Here is a 24,256-nt window from a genome sequence, read left to right as displayed (position 1 = left end):
AGAATTCTCCAGAAGAAGAACTCTGTGGTAAGCTACTAGAATTAGAGCAGCAGAATCTACTATACTTCACAATCGCACAAATCAAGAAGCAAACACAAGAACAACCAAGAAACTACTATAATTCCTTGACAGAGATTTTCGAGCAATCCCTAAGCTCCACAAGTTCTCTCTGTAACAATTACAAGAGTTCAGATGCATATTCAATAAACAGAACAACCTTTTATACTACACTTCTGATCCTAACAGAAAATCAACTAACAACTAAATGCAATTGAACACGACGTCGCTTTGCTTTCAGTCTGGCTTTCCTAAAGCCTTCTCGCAATGCACCATTTTATTAATTTCTCAACACAGCATTTTATAGCTTCACAATCACTATCCCTTCTCATCAACATGCAGCGTTTAACAAAGGCAGTTAAAGCCCTTAGACCCCCTTCAGCCTTCAATCAGACACACCTTACATTCTCCCCTCCTTAAAGGACTTGTCCACAAGGCCTTCAATCAGACACACCTTCATAGGACAGTTCCTACCAAATGAGGATAGAGCTGTCGCAGTTTATACAAACTTTCCCAAGAAGCATCTTCAGCCGTAGCCCCAACCCAACTAACCAACACTTCTATAATAGCATGATTTCCCTTCCTTTGTAATCTCCTCTCAAGAATATGTTGAGGCTCAGGTTGTACATGACTAGAAAAATCTGTAGGTGGTAAAGTAGGCAATGGTACAATATGCTGGCCTAGTTTCTTTTTAAGACAGGAAACATGGAAGACTGGATGTATTTTTGAAGATTCAGGCAAATTCAGCTTATATGCCACAGTCCCTAGCTTTTGTACAATCTAGAAAGGGCCATAGAAACGTGGGGCTAACTTCATATTGTGTCTCATAGCTATTGTCTTTTGTCTATAGGGCCGAAGTCTTAAAAATACCCAATCCCCAACCTCAAATGACCTGTCACTCCTTTTCCCATTAGCAAAGTACTTCATTCTTTGTTGTGCTCTGAGCATATTATCCCTTAATAAAATCAGCAACTCTTCCCTGGACCTAAGTTGGTTATCCACAACATCATTTGAAGAGGTACCTGGCACATAAGCCAACAAGTTAGGAGGAGGGTATCCATAAAGAGCCTCGAAAGGAGTGATGTTAATGGTAGAATGGACAGTGGTGTTATAACACCATTCAGCCATTGACAACCATGAATTCTATTCCTTAGGTATTTGACTGCAATAACACCTTAAGTAACCCTCCAAGCATTTGTTTAATGCTTCTTTCTGTCCATCAGACTGTGGATGGTAAGAGGAGCTAAAATCAAGTGAAACTCCTTGCAACTGAAATGGTTGTTTCCAAAATGCACTGGTGAAAACTGTGTCTCTATCTGAAACAATTGAACGAGGTAGGCCATGTAACTTGAAAACACCATTAAAGAACACTTGAGCCACCTTAGCTGTTGTATAAGGGTGTGAGAGAGAAAAAAAATGGGCAAACTTGGTTAATCTATCAACCACAGAAAATACCACAGAAACTTCATTTGAAAGAGGCAACCCTTTAATGAAATCCATGGAAATGTCCAACCATGGAGATTCTGGTATGGATAAGGGCTGCAATAGGCCAGGGTACAAGACATTCTCATTCTTACTGACTTAGCAAACATCAAATTCTTTGACCAATTTTCTGACATCTTTCCTCATACCCTCCCTCCAAAAGTCTCTTCTAGCACGATGCAATGTTTTGTGATACCCCACATGACCAGCATGAGGGTTATTATGAATATATTCAAGAATTTTGGATTGCATAGAGGATGCAGGAACAACCACCATCTTACCCTTCCTTAATAACAACCCTTGTTGCATGGAGAAATGTTTAGGACCCGGTTCCCCAAGCTGCAACTTAGTAACAATATCTGCGATTCTCAGGCACAAAGAATAACTCCCTTTAAGCTCATCAATCCACAAGGGAGTGGGAAAAGAAATTACTGCCAAAATAGCTTGCTCTTCCTCATTCTTTCTTGAAAGAGCATCAACCACCACATTCTCCTTGCCTTTTTTATGATCCACAAAAAAATCATATCCAATGAGTTTTGAAACCCATTTATGTTGTGCCTCAGTTCAATCTTCTGTTCCACCAAGAACTTGAGTGCTTGTTGATCAGTCTTGATCTTAAAGGAATGGCCAAGAAGATAAGGTCTCCATCTTTGCACAGCAGAAACCAAAGGCAACAACTCCTTTTAATAAGTTGACAGCAATAGTGCCTTCCCTTTTAGGGCTTTGCTGTAAAATGCTATAGGTTGAGACTTTTGCATTAACATTGCACCAAGACCCACACCAGATGCATCACACTCAATGGTGAATGGTTTATTGAAATTAGGCAATCTCAACACAGGAGGATTGCTAACTGTTGTTTTCAACATGTCAAAAGCAACAACAACTTTTTCATTCCAACAAAAAGGATGTTTCTCCCACAATTCAATTAGAGGAGCTGCTATTGAACCATAGCCTTTAATGAATTTTCTGTAATAGCCAGTCAAACCTAGAAACCCTCTTAATGATTTTAAGGTTTTAGGAATGGGCCATTGGACCATAGCTGCTGTTTTTGCTAAATCTGTTTGCACACCTTGCCCAGAGATAATATGGCCCAAGTACTCAATCTCATGTAACCCAAACTTGCATTTTGACATTTTAGCATAAAGAGTATGTTGTCTTAATATGCCTAAAACAGTTTTCACATGCCCCAAATGGTGTTCAAAAATTTTACTATAGACCAGAATATCATAAAAAAAACTAACACAAACCTCCTTAAAAAAGGTTTGAAGATGTGGTTCATCAACCCTTGAAAGGTGGCAGGTGCATTAGTGAGCCCAAATGGCATCACTAAGAATTCGTAATGGCCTTCATGTGTTCTCAAGGCAGTTTTCTCAATATCCCCTTCTCTTACTCGAATCTGGTGGTAGCTAGCCCTTAAATCCAGCTTGGAAAAAATCTTTGCCCCAAACAATTCATCCAAAAGTTCATCTATAACAGGGATTGGAAACTTGTCTTTAATAGTTTCCTTATTTAAGGATCTATAATCAATACAAATACGCCAAGTTCCATCAGTTTTCTTAACCAACAAAACTGGAGAAGAAAATGGAATCTGGCTAGGTCTCACCACACCAGAATGCAACAAGTCATGAACAATTTTTTCTATTTCAGACTTCTGGTAATGAGGGTATCTGTAAGGTCTAACAGAAACAGGTAAGGCCCCTTCCTTCAAGTTAATTGGATGGTCAAATTCTCTTCTTGGTGGCAGTCCCACTGGTTCCTCAAAAACATTAGCAAACTCCTTGAGTAACCCAGACATTGGTCCTTCTTCACACATTTTAGGAGGCTCTTTGTTAACAAGCATCAATTGCAATAACCAACTATGCTTATTCACAAAATCAGACTCGAAGCCTATAGCACCAGCCAACATTTGAACATTTATAGAAGTTAGTCCCTTCAGTTTAGTGGCTTGACCCTCCCAATTAAAGCTCATGGACATATCCAAAAAATTCCAAGTAATCGAGCCCAATGTCTTCAACCACTGGACGCCAAGTACTACTTCACAACCTTCTAAAGAAAGAACATGAAAAGGAACAAGGAACCTCGAGCCTTGAATCTTAATAACTTCCTGCCCATTGCCTTGAGTCACAATTCTTTCCCCATTAGCCACACAGACTTGCAAACAGGAATCTTGCTGAACCCTCAACTTTGCTTCTTTAACTACTAAAGGGTCCAAAAAATTATGTGTGCTCCCTGAATCAACCAGAACTTCAACAACACAAGAGCCCACATATCCATGCAATCTTATAGCATTACCACCAATACAACCAGAAATGGCATTGACAGAAACTTCCAGACTATCAACCTCATCAGACTTTGGCTCTTCAGGAATAGAAACCTCAGACTCCTCAACTTTTAGTTGGTTTTCTATATCAGAATCAAGTTGAATAAAATAGACTTTTGGTTTCTTACACACATAAGTCGGGTTCCATTTTTCTTCACAATGGAAACACAGGCCCTTTTTCCTCTTTTCATCAATATGAGAAGGGTTTACCTTCTTAAAAGGCAACAATCCTTTGTGATTTTGAGAAGCTGAGTCATTAAGGGCAGTGCTGTTAATTGGCCACTTATCAGCATAATGATTAGTAGGTCTCCAAGATTTTCTGGAGGACAGCACATATTCCTCCTGTAACTTTGCTAGACCCAAAAGCAGCCCCCAAATTTAATGGATTAAACATTTTAACAGGAATGCGAATGTCATCTTTTAATCCACTTATGAAGCAACTCATTTTGTGTCTTTCAGATAATCCTCTCAATCTATTAGTCAATGCCTCGAATTGAGAAGTGTACAAACTCATAGAAGAAGTTTGTCTCAACCTAGTAAGAGCTTCCATAGGATCATCACATGAGGATGGTCCAAACCTTGTTTGTAAAGCTACCACTAAGGTCTCCCAAGAATTAAATTGCCCCGAATCTAAACCAGTTTGGTACCAAACCAAAGCTTCCTCATCCATATGGTGTGAAGCTACCATTAACTTCTGATGAAATGGAACTTGAAAACAGTCAAAGTATTGATTGGCCTTAAAGACCCAACCAGCAGGTTCAGTTCCATTAAAATGTGGGAAATCCAATCTAAAATTTCTCTGAGCCCCACCCCTTTCATCATGAGGTCTAGTATCATTATCTCTATCATGAGGAGTCTCCCTCTCCCTACGAGATATTACATTCACTGTTTCCACCAAAGTTTTTAATACATCAGAAATTTGATCTAACCTTTCTGCCATGCCATAAATTGCGATTTGGTGATGCTTCAATTGTTGTGAAAAACAATGACAATGAATTGAAAAATAATATCGAACGAGAAAAACACACACGCAATCACACACGACACAAGATGTACGTGGTTTGACAAATTGCCTACGTCCACGGGAGCTGCAGAGGATTTTATTATTGAGGAATATCACACTACAAAGATGGATTTCTCACTGTACGTCCACAGTGTTCACTCATACAGTAACCGTACGGCCATATGATTTAAAACATCATATATATAGTTACACGGTGGAAACCCTACAAAATGCATGTTCGCTCGAGCAGCGTGTAGAGCACGTGTCGAGTGAACTTCCCTTCCGCATCTTGCTCGAGCTCACTGTCGAGCTGACATCGAGCGTTCAACTCTGCCTGACTTCGCTCGAGCGGCCAATGCCTCCGTTTGAGCTAAAGCCTCTTGCTCGAGCTCACTATCAAGCTAACATCGAGCGTTCGACTCTGTCTGACTTCGCTCGAGCGGGACCAGACTCCACAGTACTCAACAATTCTCCCACTTGGAGACTGGTACACTTGCTATATCGCCGTCTTCCTCAAACATGATATCCTCCACCTCTGCAACTCACTGCTCCTGTCTTCATGCTAAAAGACCAACTGAAGTTGCACACAACTTCAGTTTCTCAAGTGTAACACCCTTTGTCAACATATCAGCAGGGTTCTTGCTTCCACAAATCTTCTCAAGTAACAACTGTCCATCATCTAACAATGACCGTATGAAGTGATACCTGATCTGAATGTGCTTGGTCCTGGAATGGAATGCTGGATTCTTGGCAAGGAATATGGCACTCTGACTATCACTGTAGAGAGTGCCTTTCTGATTCTTCTTACCCAATTCCTCCAAGAAGCCCTGTAGCCATACCATCTTCTTTGTAGCCTCTGACACTGCAATATACTCAGCTTCTGTAGTGGACAAAGAAACTGTTTTCTGTAGATTAGAACCCCATGACACTACAGTACCACCAAGTGTATAAACAAAGCCCCTGGTACTCTTTCTGCTATGAATATCTCCAGCTAAATCAGCATCAACATAGCCCTATACCTCCAAGCTCTCTCCAGAGAAACACAAATAGGTTTCTGAGGAACCCTTTAGGTACCTCAAAATCCAATTCACTGCTTCCCAATGTTGCTTTCTTGAGTTACTCATGTATCTACTCACAACTCCCACTGCATGGGATATTGCAATATCCGGTCTTGTGCAAACCATAGCATACATAAGTGAACCAATAGCTGAGGCATAAGGAACCTTACTCATGTAATCTTGTTCCTCCTCTGACTCTGGTGACTGATTCTTGCTGAGTCTGAAGTGACTTCCCAAGGGTGTGCGAACTGGTTTGGCCTTGTCCATATTGAACCTGCTGAGTGCCTTTTTCACATACTCAACCTGTGAGAGTCTCAACGTACCTCTGACTCTATCTCTGACAATTCTCATGCCAAGGATTTGCTTTGCAGCTCCCAAATCCTTCATTGCAAAGTGCTCTGACATCTGCTTCTTCAGATTATTGATCTCATCAATACTAGCCCCTGCAATCAGCATGTCATCCACATACAACAACAAAATAATATAAGAATTTTGAAAATGTCTAACATAGCAACAGTGATCTGCCTGACATCTAATGTACCCTGCACTATGCATGAAGTTGTCAAATTTCTTGTACCACTGTCTAGGAGCTTGCTTTAGGCCATACAAGCTCTTCTTCAATCTACAAACTGAACCTTCCTTTCCCTGTACCACAAACCCCTCAGGCTGGTGCATGTAGATGTCTTCTTCAAGGTCTCCATGAAGAAAAACTGTCTTCACATTCAACTGCTCAAGAAATAAATCTTTAGTAGCAACCATAGCCAGTACCATCCTGATGGTTGTGATCTTCACCACAGAAGAAAAGATCTCAGAGTAATCAATACCCTACTTCTGCTGAAAGCCTTTTACAACAAGTCTAGCCTTGTACCTCTTACTGCCATCATGCTCAGCTTTCACCCAGTACACCCACTTGTTATGTAATGCATTCTTCCCTGACGGAAGTTCTGTCAACTCCCATGTCTGATTCCCTAACAAGGAATCCATCTCATCTTTCATGGCCAACTCCCACTTGCTAGAATTTTCATCTTGCAAGGTTTCTTTGTAACTTTGCGGTTCTCCACCATCTGTAAACAAAATGTAATTCAAAGTAGGTGGGAAACGCTGTGGAGGATGATTGAGCTGAAATATTGCATAGTTTAGCTATTTAAAACCAATGTATTTTAAATTCTTCGTGACACTATTATTGGTTTTAGATAAAAAAAAAAAAAAAAGGTTAATAAGCATAAATACGAGCTATGATTTTTAATTGATTGATATCATGTTTATGCTTAATTTTATAATTATGATTTAATGGGACAATATTTTCTCACATATATAGTCTAATTGTTTTTAATTTATTTCTGAGTGTTATTTTTCTTCTTTTTATTTTCAACTTAAATAAAATTCAAATGAAATTCGGTTGGAACTTTCGACTAAAAGTACATATTAATTGAGAAGAGAAGGAAGGAAGTGTACTTGGCAACTGAAAAAAGATACTGAAGATGATTCTTCGGTGGTGACTTTCTTATCTTTATTGCTTATAAACACATGCGATGAAAAAAATGTTTTGCGGTGGATAAATACAAGCAAAGTCAAAGTCTAAAAAGGGAGCTGAAACGTGAAGGCATGTGGGCTGAAAAAAAAATAAAAAAGAAAGAAGGTTGGTGCAGCTAAAGTGGACGGAGAGAAGAGATAGGGGAGTGGGTGAGTAGAGAAGTGACGTGCTTAATTTTTCAACCAAGAGAGACGTGTAGGAGTGAAGAGAGAAATCGGTGCATGAGTTGAATATTAGTTGGTTGGTGTGTAAAGAAAGAGAGGTGCCGTGATTGAAGGGGGGTGAAAGTGAAAATCGGTGGTGATTGAAGTGGAATGAATTGTGATTGGAGGAGGGAGTTTGGACCGACTTGAAGCAGCTATATATATATATTGCTAGACGTAAACAAAAAGAGGGAAGAGGTGGGAAGAGACATAGAGAGAATTACGTGAAGGCTGTAGGCGATTGAGGTGAGTCGGCTGGATTAATTTGATTGGAGGAAGAGGGAAGGTTACGTGAGGGATAGAAGGGAGTTGAGGTGTGTTGGTCATGAGTAGAGAGAGCAGAAGAGAGGGTGAGTAGAGAAGTAAGCTGTGCTGAGAGTGAGGGGTACGTGGAAGGAAATTGGGTGAGTGAAAGAAAGCAAAGTTGGTGGGATTAGAAGCTGGAAGTGTAGGTGTTCTGATTTCATTGGATTTATTCTTTTGGATGGACGTGTAGAAAGAAGCAGCCGGTGGGTGCATGATTAGAGTAGAAGGGAATAAGTCAGTGGTGATTTAAGAAGTCAGCTGATTGATTTATGTGGAAGTATTTGAGTTAAAAGGGGGGTCGGTGCATGATTAAATGGGGTTGAGAGAAGTGTCGGTCAGGTGAGGCTGGGGTTTATTTTACTTAAGAGTTGAGAGACATTGAGAGAGTATGGACGTGGAAGTCTATGCTGAGGAGGTCGGCTGGGATTAGTGTACGTGAAAAGGAATGAGGGAAAGTGGGGTGACTTTGTCGGTTTGATTGCCAGACCATTAGGTAGTGGGATTGTAATTTTATTTTGCTGGTTCTACTCTTTTACGTTGGAAAGGGGACGTTTTCATTTGAGAGAAAATTGGGAGTTAGTGGTAGCTCTCTTCCTGCGTTTTCATTGTTGTATTTTTCGCAGCTTACTTAGTTCTTTCTTAATGTTTTGTGATTCAGACCATTAATCAATTGGATTCCAAATTTTGTTATTTCTAAATTGTTGCTTAGTATTTCTTATATTTTATTTTACTTTTTTAATTAAGAATATTTATGTGATTTCTATAGTACTTGTAATGAATATGTTTGGCTAAATTTTCATACTAAGGTTAGAGGTGAAGTTTAATAATTTAAATATTATTTTCGGATTCATGTAAAATTTATTCTGCGAGCTTGATCGATTGAAGGATTTTATTATTGGATATTTTGATTATCTATATACTCATCTTGATTCATTGTGATTTTCGAATACAGTGAATGATTGAGGAATCCCTGTGGTATTCAAATAGATTTGTAAATGTTTTAATCATCAATTGTTCACGCTCAATCATAAGCGACTATGTTTTTGATTTTAAATGCTAAATCTTCCAATTAAACGGAATCATTATTCTGGTTTAATTGAAGTAAATTGATCGGAAACAATATCATAAATTATTAAACAGATCCTCGAAACCTTAGTCTTTCTCCATATTAATTCATTTTATCATTTTAGTTTGATTCAATTATTTTATCAATCTTCATTTGATTGCACGTTTCTTTTAGTAATTTAGTTTCATTGTTTGAATTTATTTTCTTTATCACAAAAGTCAATCCCTGTGGATTCGATCCTGTAAGATACTACAACACTGTATACTTGAAGGTAAAACTGCACTAAATTTTTGGTTCATTAATTTGAGTCAGAATTTAGGCGCAACAAGTTTTTGGCGCCGTTGCTGGGGATTGCAACGTGTGATAATTGTTTTTTAGAAAAGAAAAGAATTTTTTTTTAATCTTTTGCTAATTGTTTTTCATATTCTTTTTGCAGGTACGATTTTTTACGGAAAACAAAGCATGTAACATTGCTTCCATATTCATACCATTTGGTAATCTTATTCCAATTTTTTTTTTTTACTTTCTTGTTTGTTTTGCATTTTGTTTTTACTTTTTGAATGTGCTCGATCCTCTATGATGAATGATCTCGTGGCAATGTGATCAAACAGGTAGATTGAGAAGAGAGGAAATTGTTTTAAAAGAATTGCTTGATACTTTATTAGTTGATTTTAAAAATTCTCATTCTAATACCATGGCTGACAATCATAGTATTCATGATAAACAAGAAAATGAAGAGGCACAAAATAATCCGCCAATGAGAACTTTGCGCGAATATTTGCAGCCTACAAGGACAAGTACTCCATCTTGCATGATTTTTCCTACGAATATGGGAAATTTTGATTTAAAACCGGGAGTAAGCCAATTACTTCCCAAGTTTCATGGCTTAGATTCAGAAAGTCCTTATTTGCATGTAAAAGAATTGAAGAAGTTTGTGCAACTTTACAAAACCAAACTATCAATGATGATGTTGTTAGATTAAAGTTGTTTCCATTCTCTTTGAAAGAAAAAGCTAAAAATTGGTTGAACTCCTTGAGACCAAGATCTATTGGCACATGGCAAGAAATGCAAAGAGAATTTCTGAAAAAGTTTTTTCCTACTCATAGGACCAACACTCTTTGCAGAAATATTATGAATTTTTCTCAAAAGGAAAATGAAACATTTTTTCAGTGTTGGGAACGTTTTAAAGAATTGTTGCTAACTTGCCCACATCATGGCTATTAGACTTAGCGCACCATTAGTTTTTTCTATGAAGGTTTAACATCTCAAATGCATCAGTTTGTAGAAATGATATGTAACGGTGATTTTTTAAATAAAGATCCTGATGACGCTTGGGACTATTTTGACCAGTTAGCTGAAAATGCCCAATCTTGGGATAACACAGATCGTTCTGATTGGTCAAATAAGCCCAAACTCAGTGCCATGTCTCAAGAAGGTATGTATGTTCTTAAAGGAAATGATGATGTGAATGTTAGGATAGCAAGTCTGACAAGAAAAGTTGAAGCCATGGAACTTAGGAAGGTAAATCCGGCTAAGGCCATTGAAAAAGAAGAAGAAAATTGTGACATTTGTGAGATTAGTGGACACTTAACTCAGGATTGTCCAACAATCCATGCTTTTAAAGAGGTGTTGCACGAACAAGCAAATGTCATGAATTCCTATAGGAGACCATTTTCTTCCCCTTATTCGGAAACATATAATCCTGGATGGAGAAATCACCCAAATTTTAGTTGGAGGAATGAGTCCAATTCAAATCAAAATCCTCAAGGGCCATTCTTCTACTCCTTATGTGCCTCCACATAAGAAAATCCTTGAGGAGACATTACAGACTTTTATGCAGGGACAAGCAAATATCAACACTCAGACAATGCAGGCCATTACTGAGATGAGAAGTTCTATTAGCGACTTGACCTCTGCATTGCATGCTCAAGAAAAGGGTAAGTTTCCTGCTCAACCTCAGCCGAATCCCAAAGGTAAGTTTGAGATAAGAAATTCAAATCCTTCTGATTCAAAATTTGAACATGCCAAGTCTATCACCACTCTACGCAGTGGAAAAATAATTGATAAGAGTATTTCAACAACGAAAGTTGATGAGACCAGCAACTTTTTACATTCCAAGAGTGATGGTGAACTTGAAAAGGTTGAATTAGATATGCCTGTGAAAGCCCCAATACCTGCCCCATTTCCCCAAAGGTTGCAACATTCTCACAAGTTGGTTCAAAATGCTGATATTCTTGAAATTTTCAAACAAGTAAAAATCAACATTCCTTTGTTAGATGCAATCAAACAAATTCCATCATATGCTAAATTTTTGAAAGATTTGTGCACAGTGAAGCGTACGATGAAGGTGCAGAAGAAGGCTTTTCTCATTGAGCAGGTAAGCGCCATCCTCCAGAACAATTCTCCACCAAAGTACAAAGACCCAGGTTGTCCAACAATTTCCTACGTGATTGGAAATTTTAAAATTGAAAAAGCTTTACTTGACCTCAGAGCTAGTGTTAACCTCCTACCCTACTTGGTATATGAGCAGTTGAGTCTTGGTGAGCTTAAACCCACCAAGGTAACACTCCAACTTGCTGATCGTTCAATTAAAATACCGAGAGGGATAGTTGAGGATGTGCTAGTTCAAGTAGGCAAATTTTATTTCCCAGTGGATTTCATTGTTTTGGACACAGAACCTGTCTTTGATATTTGCACTCAAATTCCTATAATTTTGGGTAGGCCGTTCCTTACGACCTCAAATGCTTTAATAAATTGTAGGAGTAGTGTGATGATAATTTCTTTTGGCAATATGACTTTGGAGTTGAATATTTTCAATATTTGTAAACAACCTAGTGATGATGATGATGTGCATGAAGTAAATCTGATCCAAACTCTTGTTCAAAATAAATTTGATTTGTCAAGTTTTTCTGACCCTCTTGAGGCTTGTTTGGTTCATGGTGCAAATTTTGATGATAATCTTGTGCTTGCATCTATGAATTTTTTGCTAGAATCTACTCCTATAATGGACACTGATAAATGGAGAACACGTTTTGAGGAATTACCGCCTCATGATGTCGTGTCTCTCCCCTCAAGTGTGCAAACACCAAAACTCGACTTGAAACCTCTACCTGCTGATCTCAAATATGTATTTTTAGGTCAAGCAGAGACATTACCAGTGGTCATTTCATCAAAACTGGATGAAATTCAGGAGAGCAAATTGATTGGTGTTCTCATTGAACACAAAGAGGCAATAGGATGGACCATAGCTAATATCAAAGGTATCAGTCCTTTGATTTGTACACACAGGATTTATCTAGAGGACAATTCTAAACCCTCTAGAGAAATGCAGTGTAGACTGAACCCCAACATGAAAGAGGTTGTCAGAGTAGAGGTGTTAAAACTTCTAGATGTAGGGATCATTTACCCTATTTCTGACAGCAAATGGGTTAGTCCCACGCAGGTGGTACCCAAGAAATCTGGTGTGACTGTAGTTAAGAATGCTGATAATGAATTGATCCCAACTAGAGTTACTACTGGTTGGCGTATGTGCATTGACTACAGAAAACTGAATTCTATCACCAGAAAGGATCATTTTCCCCTACCATTCATGGATCAAATCATTGAACGTGTAGCGGGCCATAAATTCTATTGCTTCCTAGATGGTTATTTTGGATATAACCAAATTGAGATTGCTCCTGAAGATCAAGAAAAGACCACTTTTACATGTCCATTTGGTACCTCTGCATATCGAAGGATGCCATTCGGACTTTGTAATGCTCCTGCTACATTTCAACGACGCATGATGAGCATATTCAGTGATATGGTAGAGCGTTTCGTTGAAATATTCATGGATGATTTTTCTATTTTTGGTGATTCATTTGATGAATGTTTGACTTATTTGGAAAGAGTGTTGATTAGATGCAAAGAAAAGAATTTGATTTTAAACTGGGAGAAGTGTTATTTTATGGTCACTCAAGGGATTGTTCTTGGTCACATTGTTTCTTCTCAAGGTTTTGAAGTGGACAAGGCCAAAATTGAATTAATTTCTAAATTGCCCATCCCAAAGAACATCAGGGATATCAGATCTTTTCTAGGTCATGTAGGTTTTTACAGGAGGTTCATCAAAGGCTTCAACACAATTTCTAGACCTTTGTGCAATTTATTATCAAAGGAAAATTCTTTTGTGTGGACTGATGATTGTGAGTTAGCTTTTACAAAGCTAAAAGGTATGTTGATCTCAGCCCCAATTATGCGATCACCTGATTGGAATTTACCATTTGAGATTATGTGTGATGCTAGTGGTTATGTTGTTGGAGCTGTGTTGGGCCAACGTAAGGACAAAAAGCCTTGTGTTATTTATTATGCAAGTAGAACTTTAAACAGTGTTCAAATGAATTATTCAACAACTGAAAAAGAACTACTTGCAGTAATTTTTGCACTTGACAAATTTCGCTCTTATTTGATTGGATCTCAAATTGTCATCTTTACTGATCATGCTGCGTTAAAGTACCTTTTAGCGAAAAAAGATGCAAAGCCCAAGTTGCTTAGATGGATCCTTTGCTGCAAGAATTTGATCTGATAATCAAAGATAAAAAAAGGAGTTGAGAATGTTGTTGCTGATCATCTGTCTAGACTTGTTCTTTCAGATTCCATAGAGACAGTTCCTATTAAAGACACATTTCTAGATGAGCAACTTTTTGGTATATCTGAAGTGCCATGGTATGCTGACATTGCTAATTTTCTTGCTACATGTAAAATTCCTCACATTTGGACGCAACAGGATAAGAGGAAATTTTTTGTGGAGGTAAGAAAATTCTTTTGGGATAATCCATATCTATTTAAATATTGCCCAGATCAGATAATTAGACGATGTGTTCCCAATAATGAATTTCAAAGTGTGATATCTTTTTGTCACTCTTGGGCATGTGGTGGCCATTTTTTTGGAAAGAAAACTGATTTTAAAATTTTGCAATGTGGTTTCTATTGGCCTACCATTTTCAAGGACACCCATGAATTTTGTAAAACTTGTGAGCGTTGTCAAAAGTTGGGAGGTATTACCCGCCGGAGTATGATGCCATTAAATCCAATTTTGGTTGTTGAAATATTTGATTGTTGGGGCATCGACTTCATGGGACCCTTCCTAGTTTCTTTTGGCAATCTCTACATTTTGGTAACTGTGGATTATGTGTCCAAATGGATTGAGGCTGTTCCATGCAAAAATAATGATCACAAAGTGGTACTGAAATTTTTGAAAGAAAATATTTTATCAAGGTTTGGAACACCTCGAGCCATTATCAGTGATGGGGGTAAACATTTTTGTAATAAACCTTTCGAGGCCTTAATGCGAAAATATGGTATTACTCATAAGGTTGCTACCCCTTATCATCCACAAACAAGTGGCTAAGTTGAGGTATCTAATCGGGAGATCAAAAAGATTTTAGAAAAGACAGTTAACCCAAGTCGCAAAGATTGGTCTTTACGACTAACTGACGCACTTTGGGCATACGATACTGCTTTTAAAACCCCGATTGGTATGTCCCCATATCGACTCATTTTTGGAAAAGCATGTCACTTACCTGTGGAATTGGAACACGAAGCTTATTGGGCAATCAAGCAATTTAATTTTGATGTGGATAAAGCTTGCTCTCTTCGTAAGTTTCAGCTTAATGAGTTAGAGGAAATCAGGAATGAAGCTTACGAAACTCTCGCATTGCCAAGGAGAGAATGAAAATTTTTCATGACAAAAATATTTTTTGAAAATCTTTTGAGCCTTCACAAAAAGTTTTGTTGTATAATTCAAGGCTCCATTTGTTTCCTGGCAAGCTTTGATCCCGATGGATCGGCCCCTTTGTTGTAAAAACTGTTTATCCTTTTGGGGCCGTTGAGATGGAAAATCCAGATAATGGTAATGTTTTTAAAGTTAATGGACAAAGGTTGAAACCATTTTTGGATGATTTTACTCCAGAGATTGAGTCCACTACTCTGGAGGATCCTGCTTATCAGAATTAGTTTCTGATTCCTCATTGTATATACCGTAGTTGTTTGTTTTGTTTTTCTTTCTTTTACTTTTTGTGTTTTTAACTTTGACAGAAATCTACTCCTTATGTGCGCTCGAGTATCTCAGGTGAATTCTTTCCTCTCTGTTTAATCATTTTCGTCTCAATATATGTTCTGCAGTATTTATCTTGCTCCAATTCATGCCTGTATAGCATATATTATCGAACATTCAATTGCTGAACATTGAGGACAATGTCACATTTAGTTGGGGGGAGGGTTTTCTGTTGAAAATTTATTAAAAAAAAAAAATTGTGCGATGCATTGAAACATAAACACACACTTCTGGCATTTTTGTAAAATTTGAGTATCTTGGTGGAGTAGTTGAGCGGAATTATTTTGTGAAAATTTATTTCAGCCTTAAGCATAGAACATGATTTATGATGCCTCATATTTTGTTGAGAGTGACTTGAAACACTGGGATGCGATATTTACAAAAATGAGAATTAGTATAATTTATATAGAATGAAGGGCAAGTTTTGAAAGAACATTTTGCACATGCTTACACTTGTAGTGTTCCTCATTAATGTTCATTGATTTAAAACAGGAGAAGTAAAACTGCAGGATTACCGAGCCTTAAAAAAAAAAAAAGAAAGAAAGAAATTGAAAAAAAAAATCATGTAATTTTTCCTAAATAAAGGGCTAGAAACAGTTATTCAAAACTTTGGGGGTTGAATGTTCAACCTTTAAACAGAGTTGGCGTGAAAACTGTTAGTCCCTTAGGCTTTGAGGTAGTTAGAATCAATAATGATTAATCTTAAGGTTGAAAAATCCTATGATAAATCATGCTTATTAGTGAGGAACACACACAAGTTTAGCCACACACACATATCCAAGTTCTAATACATTTGCCCTAATTCTATGTGAACAGTTATTGAGACTTTCCTTGTGGATACAACTCCTGGTGTTGAGTGTCACGAATCAATTTTTTGTGAGAATTCAGAATTATGTTTGATTGTTTTTGTTTGAATTTCGAGTTTTATGCAATGTTCATCTCAATTAATTTTAACTATTTTGCTCAAGGATTAGCAAAAAGTTAGTTGGGTGGTGTGATTGAGCTGAAATATTGCATAGTTTAGCTATTTAAAACTAATGTATTTTAAATTCTTCATGACACTATTATTGGTTTTAGATAAAAAAAAATGGTTAATAAGCATAAATACGAGTTACGATTTTTAATTGATTGATATCATGTTTATGTTTAATTTTATAACCATGATTTAATGGGACAATATTTTCTCACATATATAGTCTATTTTTTTTAATTTATTTCTGAGTGTTATTTTTCTTCTTTTTATTTTCAGCTTAAATCAAATTCAAATGGAATTCGGTTGGAACTTTCGACTAAAAGTGCATATTAATTGAGAAGAGAAGGAAGGAAGTGTACTTGGCAACTGAAAAAAGATACTGAAGATGATCTTCGGTGGTGACTTTCTTATCTTGATTGCTTATAAACACATGCGATGAAAAAATGCTTTGCAGTGGATAAATACATGCAAAGTCAAAGTCTAAAAAGGGAGCTGAAACGTGAAGGCATGTGGGCTGAAAAAAAAAATAAAAAAGAAAGAAGGTTGGTGCAGCTAAAGTGGACGGAGAGAAGAGATAGGGGAGTGGGTGAGTAGAGAAGTGCCGTGCTTAATTTTTCAACCAAGAGAGACGTGTAGGAGTGAAGAGAGAAATCGGTGCATGAGTTGAATATTAGTTGGTTGGTGTGTAAAGAAAGAGAGGTGCCGTGATTGAAGGGGGGTGAAAGTGAAAATCGGTGGTGATTGAAGTGGAATGAATTGTGATTGGAGGAGGGAGTTTGGATCGACTTGAAGCAGCAATATATATATATATATTGCTGGACGTAAACAAAAAGAGGGAAGAGGTGGGAAGAGACATAGAGAGAATTACGTGAAGGCTGTAGGCGATTGAGGTGAGTCGGCTGGATTAATTTGATTGGAGGAAGAGGGCAGGTTACGTGGGGGATAGAAGGGAGTTGAGGTGTGTTGGTCATGAGTAGAGAGAGCAGAAGAGAGGGTGAGTAGAGAAGTAAGCTGTGCTGAGAGTGAGGGGTACGTGGAAGGAAATTGGGTGAGTGAAAGAAAGCAAAGTTGGTGGGATTAGAAGCTGGAAGTGTAGGTGTTCTGATTTCATTGGATTTATTCTTTTGGATGGACGTGTAGAGAGAAGCAGCCAGTGGGTGCATGATTAGAATAGAAGGGAATAAGTTAGTGGTGATTTAAGAAGTCAGCTGATTGATTTACGTGGAAGTATTTGAGTTAAAAGGGGGGTAGGTGCATGATTAAATAGGGTTGAGAGAAGTGTCGGTCAGGTGAGGCTGGGGTTTATTTTGCTTAAGAGTTGAGAGACATTGAGAGAGTATGGACGTGGAAGTCTATGGTGAGGAGGTCGGCTGGGATTAGTGTACTTGAAAAGGAATGAGGGAAAGTGGGGTGACTTTGTCGGTTTGATTGCCAGACCATTAGGCAATGGGATTTTAATTTTATTTTGCCTGTTCTACTCTTTTACGTTGGAAAGGGGACGTTTTCATTTGAGAGAAAATTGGGAGTTAGTGGCAGCTCTCGTCCTGCGTTTTCATTGTTGTATTTTTCGCAGCTTGCTTAGTTCTTTCTTAATGTTTTGTGATTTAGACCATTAATCAACTGGATTCCAAATTTTGTTATTTCTAAATTGTTGCTTAGTATTTCTTATATTTTATTTTAGTTTTTTAATGAAGAATATTTATGTGATTTCTATAGTACTTGTAATGAATATGTTTGGCTAAATTTTCATACTAAGGTTAGAGATGAAGTTTAATAATTTAAATATTATTTTTGGATTCACGTAAAATTTATTCTGCGAGCTTGATTGATTGAAGGATTTTATTATTGGATATTTTGATTATCTATATACTCATCTTGATTCATTGTGATTTCCGAATACAGTGAATGCTTGAGGAATCCCTGTGGTATTCAAATAGATTTGTAAATGTTTTAATCATTAATCGTTCACGCTCAATCATAAGCGACTATTTTTTTTATCTTAAATGCTAAATCTTCCAATTAAACAGAATCATTATTCTAATTTAATTGAAGTAAATCGATCGGAAATAATATCATATATTATTAAACGGATCCCCGAAACCTTAGTCTTTTTCCATATTATTTCATTTTATCATTTTAGTTTGATTCAGTTATTTTATCAATCTTCATTTGATTGCACGTTTCTTTTAGTAATTTCATTTCATTGTCTGAATTTATTTTCTTTTTAACAAAAGTCAATCCCTGTGGATTTGATCCTATAAGATACTACAACACCTGTATACTTGCAGGTAAAACTGCACTAAAGGTTTGGTTCATTAATTTGAGTCAGAATTTAGGCGCAACAGAGGACGTATAGTCCTAACTGACCTGCGAACTGCAACTGTAGGAGTGAACTGTTCTGACACTGCCTGCGGAATAATAGGAATGGGTGCACTGGACCCACTCTACTCATCACTCACATCTCTACATTGCACTGTGACCTCTGGTGGTCATCCAATCTCACAAACTCGGACTCCTGAGGAGCTATTACAAAAGCTGTACTAGACTTATCCTTGTACATCATTTTCTCATTGAAGATCACATTCCTGCTTTTTATGATCTTCTGACCTTGATCATCCTAGAAACAATAGCCAAATGCCTCGTCTCCATAGCCAATGAAATAATATTTCTTTGACTTAGCCTCCAGCTTACTACGAGCATCAGAATCAACAAGCACATAAGAAAGACAACCAAAAGTTTTAAGGTGAGAAAATTTAACCTCTTTCCCGCTCCAGACCTCCTTAGGCAATCCACAATCTAGTGGAATTGATGGCCCTCTGTTTATCAAGTAAACGGCAGTGCTGACTACATCTGCCCAGAAAGTGGGTGGTAGTCCAGCGTGCAACCTCATGCTTCTAGCACGCTCATTAATGGTTTTGTTCATACGCTCAGCAACTCTATTTTGCTGTGATGTCCCGGGAATGGTCTTCTCCATTCTGATACCCAGAGCTGCACAATACTCCTTGAACCCACCATCAACATACTCACCACCATTATCAGACCTCAAACATTTCAGTTTCAAGCCTGTCTTCGTCTCAACCATGGCTTTCCAAATTTTGAAAACATTAAATACTTCAGATTTATGCTTCAAAAAATAAATCCATACCTTCCTACTATGGTCATCAATGAACGTAACATAGTAGCGAGAACCTCCAAGAGATGCCACTTGGGAAGGACCCCACACATCTGTGTGCACAAGATCAAGTCTTCCTGTCTTAGGCGTCCTGCCACTTTTCAAGAAGCTAACCTTCTTTTGTTTCCCCATCACACAACTCTCACACATACTGAGATCAACTGACTTTAGTTCTGGTAGCTTTCCTCTAGACAAAAGTTCTTTCATACCCTTATGACTCATATGGCCAAGCCTGCAATGCCAAAAATCTGTTGTGCTCACTGCAACGGTAGTAGCAATAGTGTCAATCAAACCAGTAGTCATATATAGTGTACCAGTTTTCTTACCCCGAGCTAGTACCAATGCCCCTTTTGTGACCTTCCAGGTGCTATCTGAGAACACCACTGAATGACCACACTCATCGAGCTGCCCAACAGAAATGAGGTTCTTCTTCAACTCAGGAATGTGCCTGACCTTTTGCAGGGTCCATTTGTTCTTGCCAAGGAGTGCAATATCAATGTCTCCCATCCCCACTATGTTCAAAGTCTCACCATCAGCCAAAGACACCTTCCCAAATCACCTGCAACATAGTTCCGCATTAGCTCCCGATGGGAAGATGTATGGAAGGAAGCCCCTGAATCCAGTATCCAATCATCAACTAGACTGTGAACTGCAAACAATAGTGAATCTTGTACTTCTTCAGTTACCACATTAGCACTATCATTCTCCATCTTCTTAGGGTTTTTGCAGTTCTTCTTTATGTAGCTAGCTTTGCCACAATTCCAGCAAGTTGCCTGCTGACCAGGTCTCGACTTGCTCTTGTCCCTGTACTTTGATTTTGATCTTCCTCTGTTTGAGTTGCTGTCATGTGATCTCCCTTGAGAATCAACATTTAGGGCTGAACTGAAACCCGAGGTCTCACCTGAATCTTTCCTGCACACCTCCTCAGCCAAAATCAAATCACGAATATCATCATATTTTAATTTTGATTTTCCAGCAGAGTTACTAACAGCCATTCTCATGGCTTCCCAACTATTTGGTAGTGAAGCTAATAGTATTAGTGCAGGTATCTCATCATCAAATTCAATTTCAACAGACAACAATTGATTTGTGATGGTATTAAAATCATTCAGATGTTGTGCAATAGAAGTATCATCTGCCATTTTCAAATTGAATAACTTTTTCATCAAATGTACCTTGTTACTCGCTGACGGCTTTTCATACATACCTGACAAAGCCGCCATGAGATCCGTAGTTGTATTCTCCTTGATGACGTTGTGTGCAACGGATCTCGACAGGGTTAATCGAATAACCCCCAGAACCTGTCGATCCAACAGGTTGCAACTAGCATCATCCATCTTTTCCGATTGCTGTCCCAATAGTGGAAGATGAAGTTTCTTCCCATAGAGATAGTCCTCTATCTGCATCCTCCAGTATCTAAAATCCGTGCCATCAAACTTCTCGATCCTCGATACCTTCAAATCATCTCCAGCCATCGTTTCTCCTCAGACCCGAACCTTGTCTCTTGATACCAATTGTTGTGAAAAACGATGACAATGAATTGAAAAATAATATCGAACAAGAAAAACACACACACAATCACACACGACACAAGATGTACGTGGTTCAGCAAATTGCCTACATCCACGGGAGCTGCAGAGGATTTTATTATTGAGGAATATCACACTACAAAGATGGATCTCTCACTGTACGTCCACAGTGTTCACTCATACAGTAACCGTACGGCCATATGATTTAAAACATCATATAGTTACATGGCGGAAATCCTACAAAATGCATGTTCGCTAGAGTGGCGTGTCGAGCGTGCATTGAGCGAACTTCCCTTCCGCATCCTACTCGAGCTCACTGTCGAGCTGACATCGAGCGTTCAACTCTGCCTGACTTCGCTCAGGCAGCCAATGCCTCCGCTCTAGCGGTATGGACCAGACTCCACAGTACTCAACACCAATTGTTGCTGCACCATTTCTTGCTGTCGACCTTTCAATGCTCCTTGTGTCCCTTCTGCCATTAGTAAGGATCGACCGCTATGCTGATACCAATTGTTATGGTCTTCCTGCTCAAGAGTTCTCCAAAAGAAGAACTCTGTGGTAAGCTATTGGAATTAGAGCAGCAGAATCCACTACACTTCACAATCGCACAAATCAAGAAGCAAACACAAGAACAACCAAGAAACTACTATAATTCCTTGACAGAGATTTTCGAGCAATCCCTAAGCTCCACAAGTTCTCTCTGTAACGATTACAAGAATTCAGATGCATATTTAGTAAACAGAATAGGCTTTTTATACTACACTTTCAATCCTACCAGAAAATCAACTAACAACTAAATGCAATTGAACAGGACGTCGCTTTGCTTTCAGTCTGCCTTTCTAAAGCCTTCTCACAACGCACCTTTTTATTAATTTCTCAACACAACGTTTTATAGCTTCACAATCACTCTCCCTTCTCATCAACACGCAGCGTTTAACAAAGGCAGTTAAAGCCGTTAGACCCCCTTCAGCCTTCAATCAGGCACACCTTACACTGACCCATCAAGTGAGGCTTCATAGAGAGCTACTGTATAATCTTCAATCATTTCCATGACTTGTATCCCTCATAGAAAGTTTTAGTTGGTATTAAAATGTATAAATTGAATAAACTTTCCCCAAAGAGATTATATGTGGACTTACTAGCTAGAGATCGTGCGGTGCTTCCCATCCCCTTGTAAATTAACTAGTAGTACTAGAAAAGATAGCCTTATTTAGAGCGATCGGACACGTCAAGGCAGTGTATTAAAGGGGACGAAAATGAAAGCCAAGAAGAATCGCCCGTGATGATGATGATGCTCTACAGCGCTGGGAGTTATTCTTCGACACAAATTTATAGACTTGTAAGGACTTTAGAGAACATTGCATACACGTTGACTTGCAATTAGTTGGTCAAATTTCAATTCACTATTTGTTATAAAGTTTATTATAATCAAAGACAAGCTAAAACACCAGTATATCGTATCGTAGAACAAGGCATGTTAAGAAGGATGCATAGGGGTAGCACATAGACTTGCAAAGGAGGCTGTGACTCTCACATCTGGGTTGCTGGATATTGATTCTACAGCTATAATTCTAGTTGTATTTACAATCTTGTATTGGCCGAATGCCAAACTTTGTGATTAATTGAATGTTTATTATTTTGGTTTAATAACAATAATAAAAATAATGCGTTGGATTTTTTTTTTTAAAAAAAAAAACAAGATTGCAAAGATATTTTTCCTATACTAATAATAATTTCTAAGGCATATATATATATAGAACCAGCCGGCCGTAAATTGCCTCAAGAAAATCTTGGATGCTTTCTCTTAGGTTGTTTGGATTGAGAAAATCTCTTAACTCATCTAATCTAATGATCATTACAATTTTTTTAAATTTCTATACAAAATATAATAAACAATTATACTTTTACAATCTCAAAATAAAAATAATATTCTAGCAATATATATATATATAATCTTAACTCAACTAGCTGAGCAAATGTATTATTTGCCTCTCTCACTCAATCAATTCTCCCACACCAATTCCAGTCTAGCTCCACTGTCCTAGAGATCAGGGGTTCAAAAGCCTATCCTCCTCCTACGAGACAAAGTCAAAGAGATTATGATTTAATGATTGAATGATTGCTATTTTAAATTAAAAGACATGCACCTCTGTATGATATTATTGGTACTTAGTGTAAAGAAATTCATATAAACAAGTGCAAGTGATGAAAATTTGTTATATTTTAGTTTTAAGTTTAGATGCTGAGAATTTCAATTTCAATGAATAATATTAAGAAGAGATACTTCACAAAATAATAATTTTCCTCTCTCTGGATAGAGTAGGGGTTTTTTTCTCTCGTCTCTTGTACGAGGTTTTCGGAATGGCAAATGCATTAGATGAACTTTATGTAAGTTTGTCGTTAACTAAGAAGAAGAATGAAGCAGTTTCGGTGGAGATTAGCCGGCTGGAGGATGTTTTAGAACGTGGGGCGAGTTGTTTGATTATGAAGCTTTTGATCAAGAGGCATTATAATCATGAGGCGTTTAAGCAGACGATGAGGAAAGTTTGGCATCTGGTAAAGGGTGTGAAATTTTGTGATCTCAATTCTGAGTTTACGTTGGTTGAGTTCGATGATATGAGGGATAAACTTAAGGTTATGTGAGAGGGTCCTTGGTCGTTCGATAAGCATCTGGTTTTGTTGAAAGAATTTGACGGTAGGTTGCAGATTGGTAAGATAAAACTGGTGCATGCTCCTTTTTGGGTCCGTTTACATGATTTACCATTGATGGCCCGTAATGAGTATATCGGGAGATTAGTTGGGGGTGCGTTGGGGGAGGTTTTGGAAGTCGATTTAGACAATGGTGAGACGGAGTGGGGGGAATACATGAGAGTCAGTGTTCTCATCATTATTTCCAAACCGCTTTTACGTCGGAAGCGTATGATTGTGGAGGAGGGGGTGTCCTGTTGGGTGCGGTTCACTTACGAAAGGCTACTGGATTTATGCTTCCACTGTGGAATTCTGGGTCGTTCTTTAAAGGAATGTGAGGCTATTGATGCAAACCAAGTTGACTCCCAGAGGCTTTCATACGGTCCATGGTTACGAGCGGGATTCCATTCTTCTTGCAGGGGAGGAGGACGTGGTTCTACAATGGCTGCTATGGCTACAGCAGAGATGGCTACGATTGCTCTGGTTGAGATTGGTTCACAGAAGGTTGGTAACGGAAAGGGTAGTGAAGGTCTGACCGTTACGGATCCAGTGGGGGAGAGAAATCCAGAATTTGAAGGGGCCGAAATTTATGCAAACACTGAATCTTCATCTGATCTGATTATTACGCTGTCTGAGTTGAATGAGGGGGTTGCTGTTTTGGAATCTCCCGTGGATGTAGGAGTTTCAAATAAGGAAGTGGTTGAAATGGTTGACTTAAATGTTGGTCAAGAGAATCAAGCTGAGGATGGGCTTATGGATGTTCCGGTGCTGGAG

The 24,256-nt window shown here is 38.1% G+C and overlaps 2 protein-coding genes across 2 annotated transcripts; both read right to left on the bottom strand.

The window, feature by feature from the left end:
• Positions 1-513: 513 nt before the first annotated feature.
• On the bottom strand, positions 514-1,185 carry LOC122304486. The gene is made up of 2 exons (XM_043116760.1): positions 928-1,185; positions 514-837 (listed from the first exon to the last, which is right to left on the bottom strand). Exons 1-2 carry the CDS (start codon positions 1,183-1,185, stop codon positions 514-516), a joined length of 582 nt encoding a protein of 193 aa, XP_042972694.1.
• Positions 1,186-1,200: 15 nt separating this feature from the next.
• On the bottom strand, positions 1,201-4,799 carry LOC122304485. Its single transcript, XM_043116759.1, has 5 exons — positions 4,370-4,799; positions 2,787-4,212; positions 2,309-2,505; positions 1,648-2,036; positions 1,201-1,596 (listed from the first exon to the last, which is right to left on the bottom strand). The coding sequence occupies exons 1-5, from the start codon at positions 4,797-4,799 to the stop codon at positions 1,201-1,203; spliced, it is 2,838 nt and encodes a 945-aa protein (XP_042972693.1).
• Positions 4,800-24,256: the final 19,457 nt, after the last annotated feature.

This window comes from Carya illinoinensis, chromosome 3, assembly GCF_018687715.1.
Source record: "Carya illinoinensis cultivar Pawnee chromosome 3, C.illinoinensisPawnee_v1, whole genome shotgun sequence".
Lineage (NCBI taxonomy): Eukaryota > Viridiplantae > Streptophyta > Magnoliopsida > Fagales > Juglandaceae > Carya > Carya illinoinensis.
Note: the sequence above shows the minus strand (reverse complement) of the source record. Positions and strands in the feature narration are given on the sequence as shown.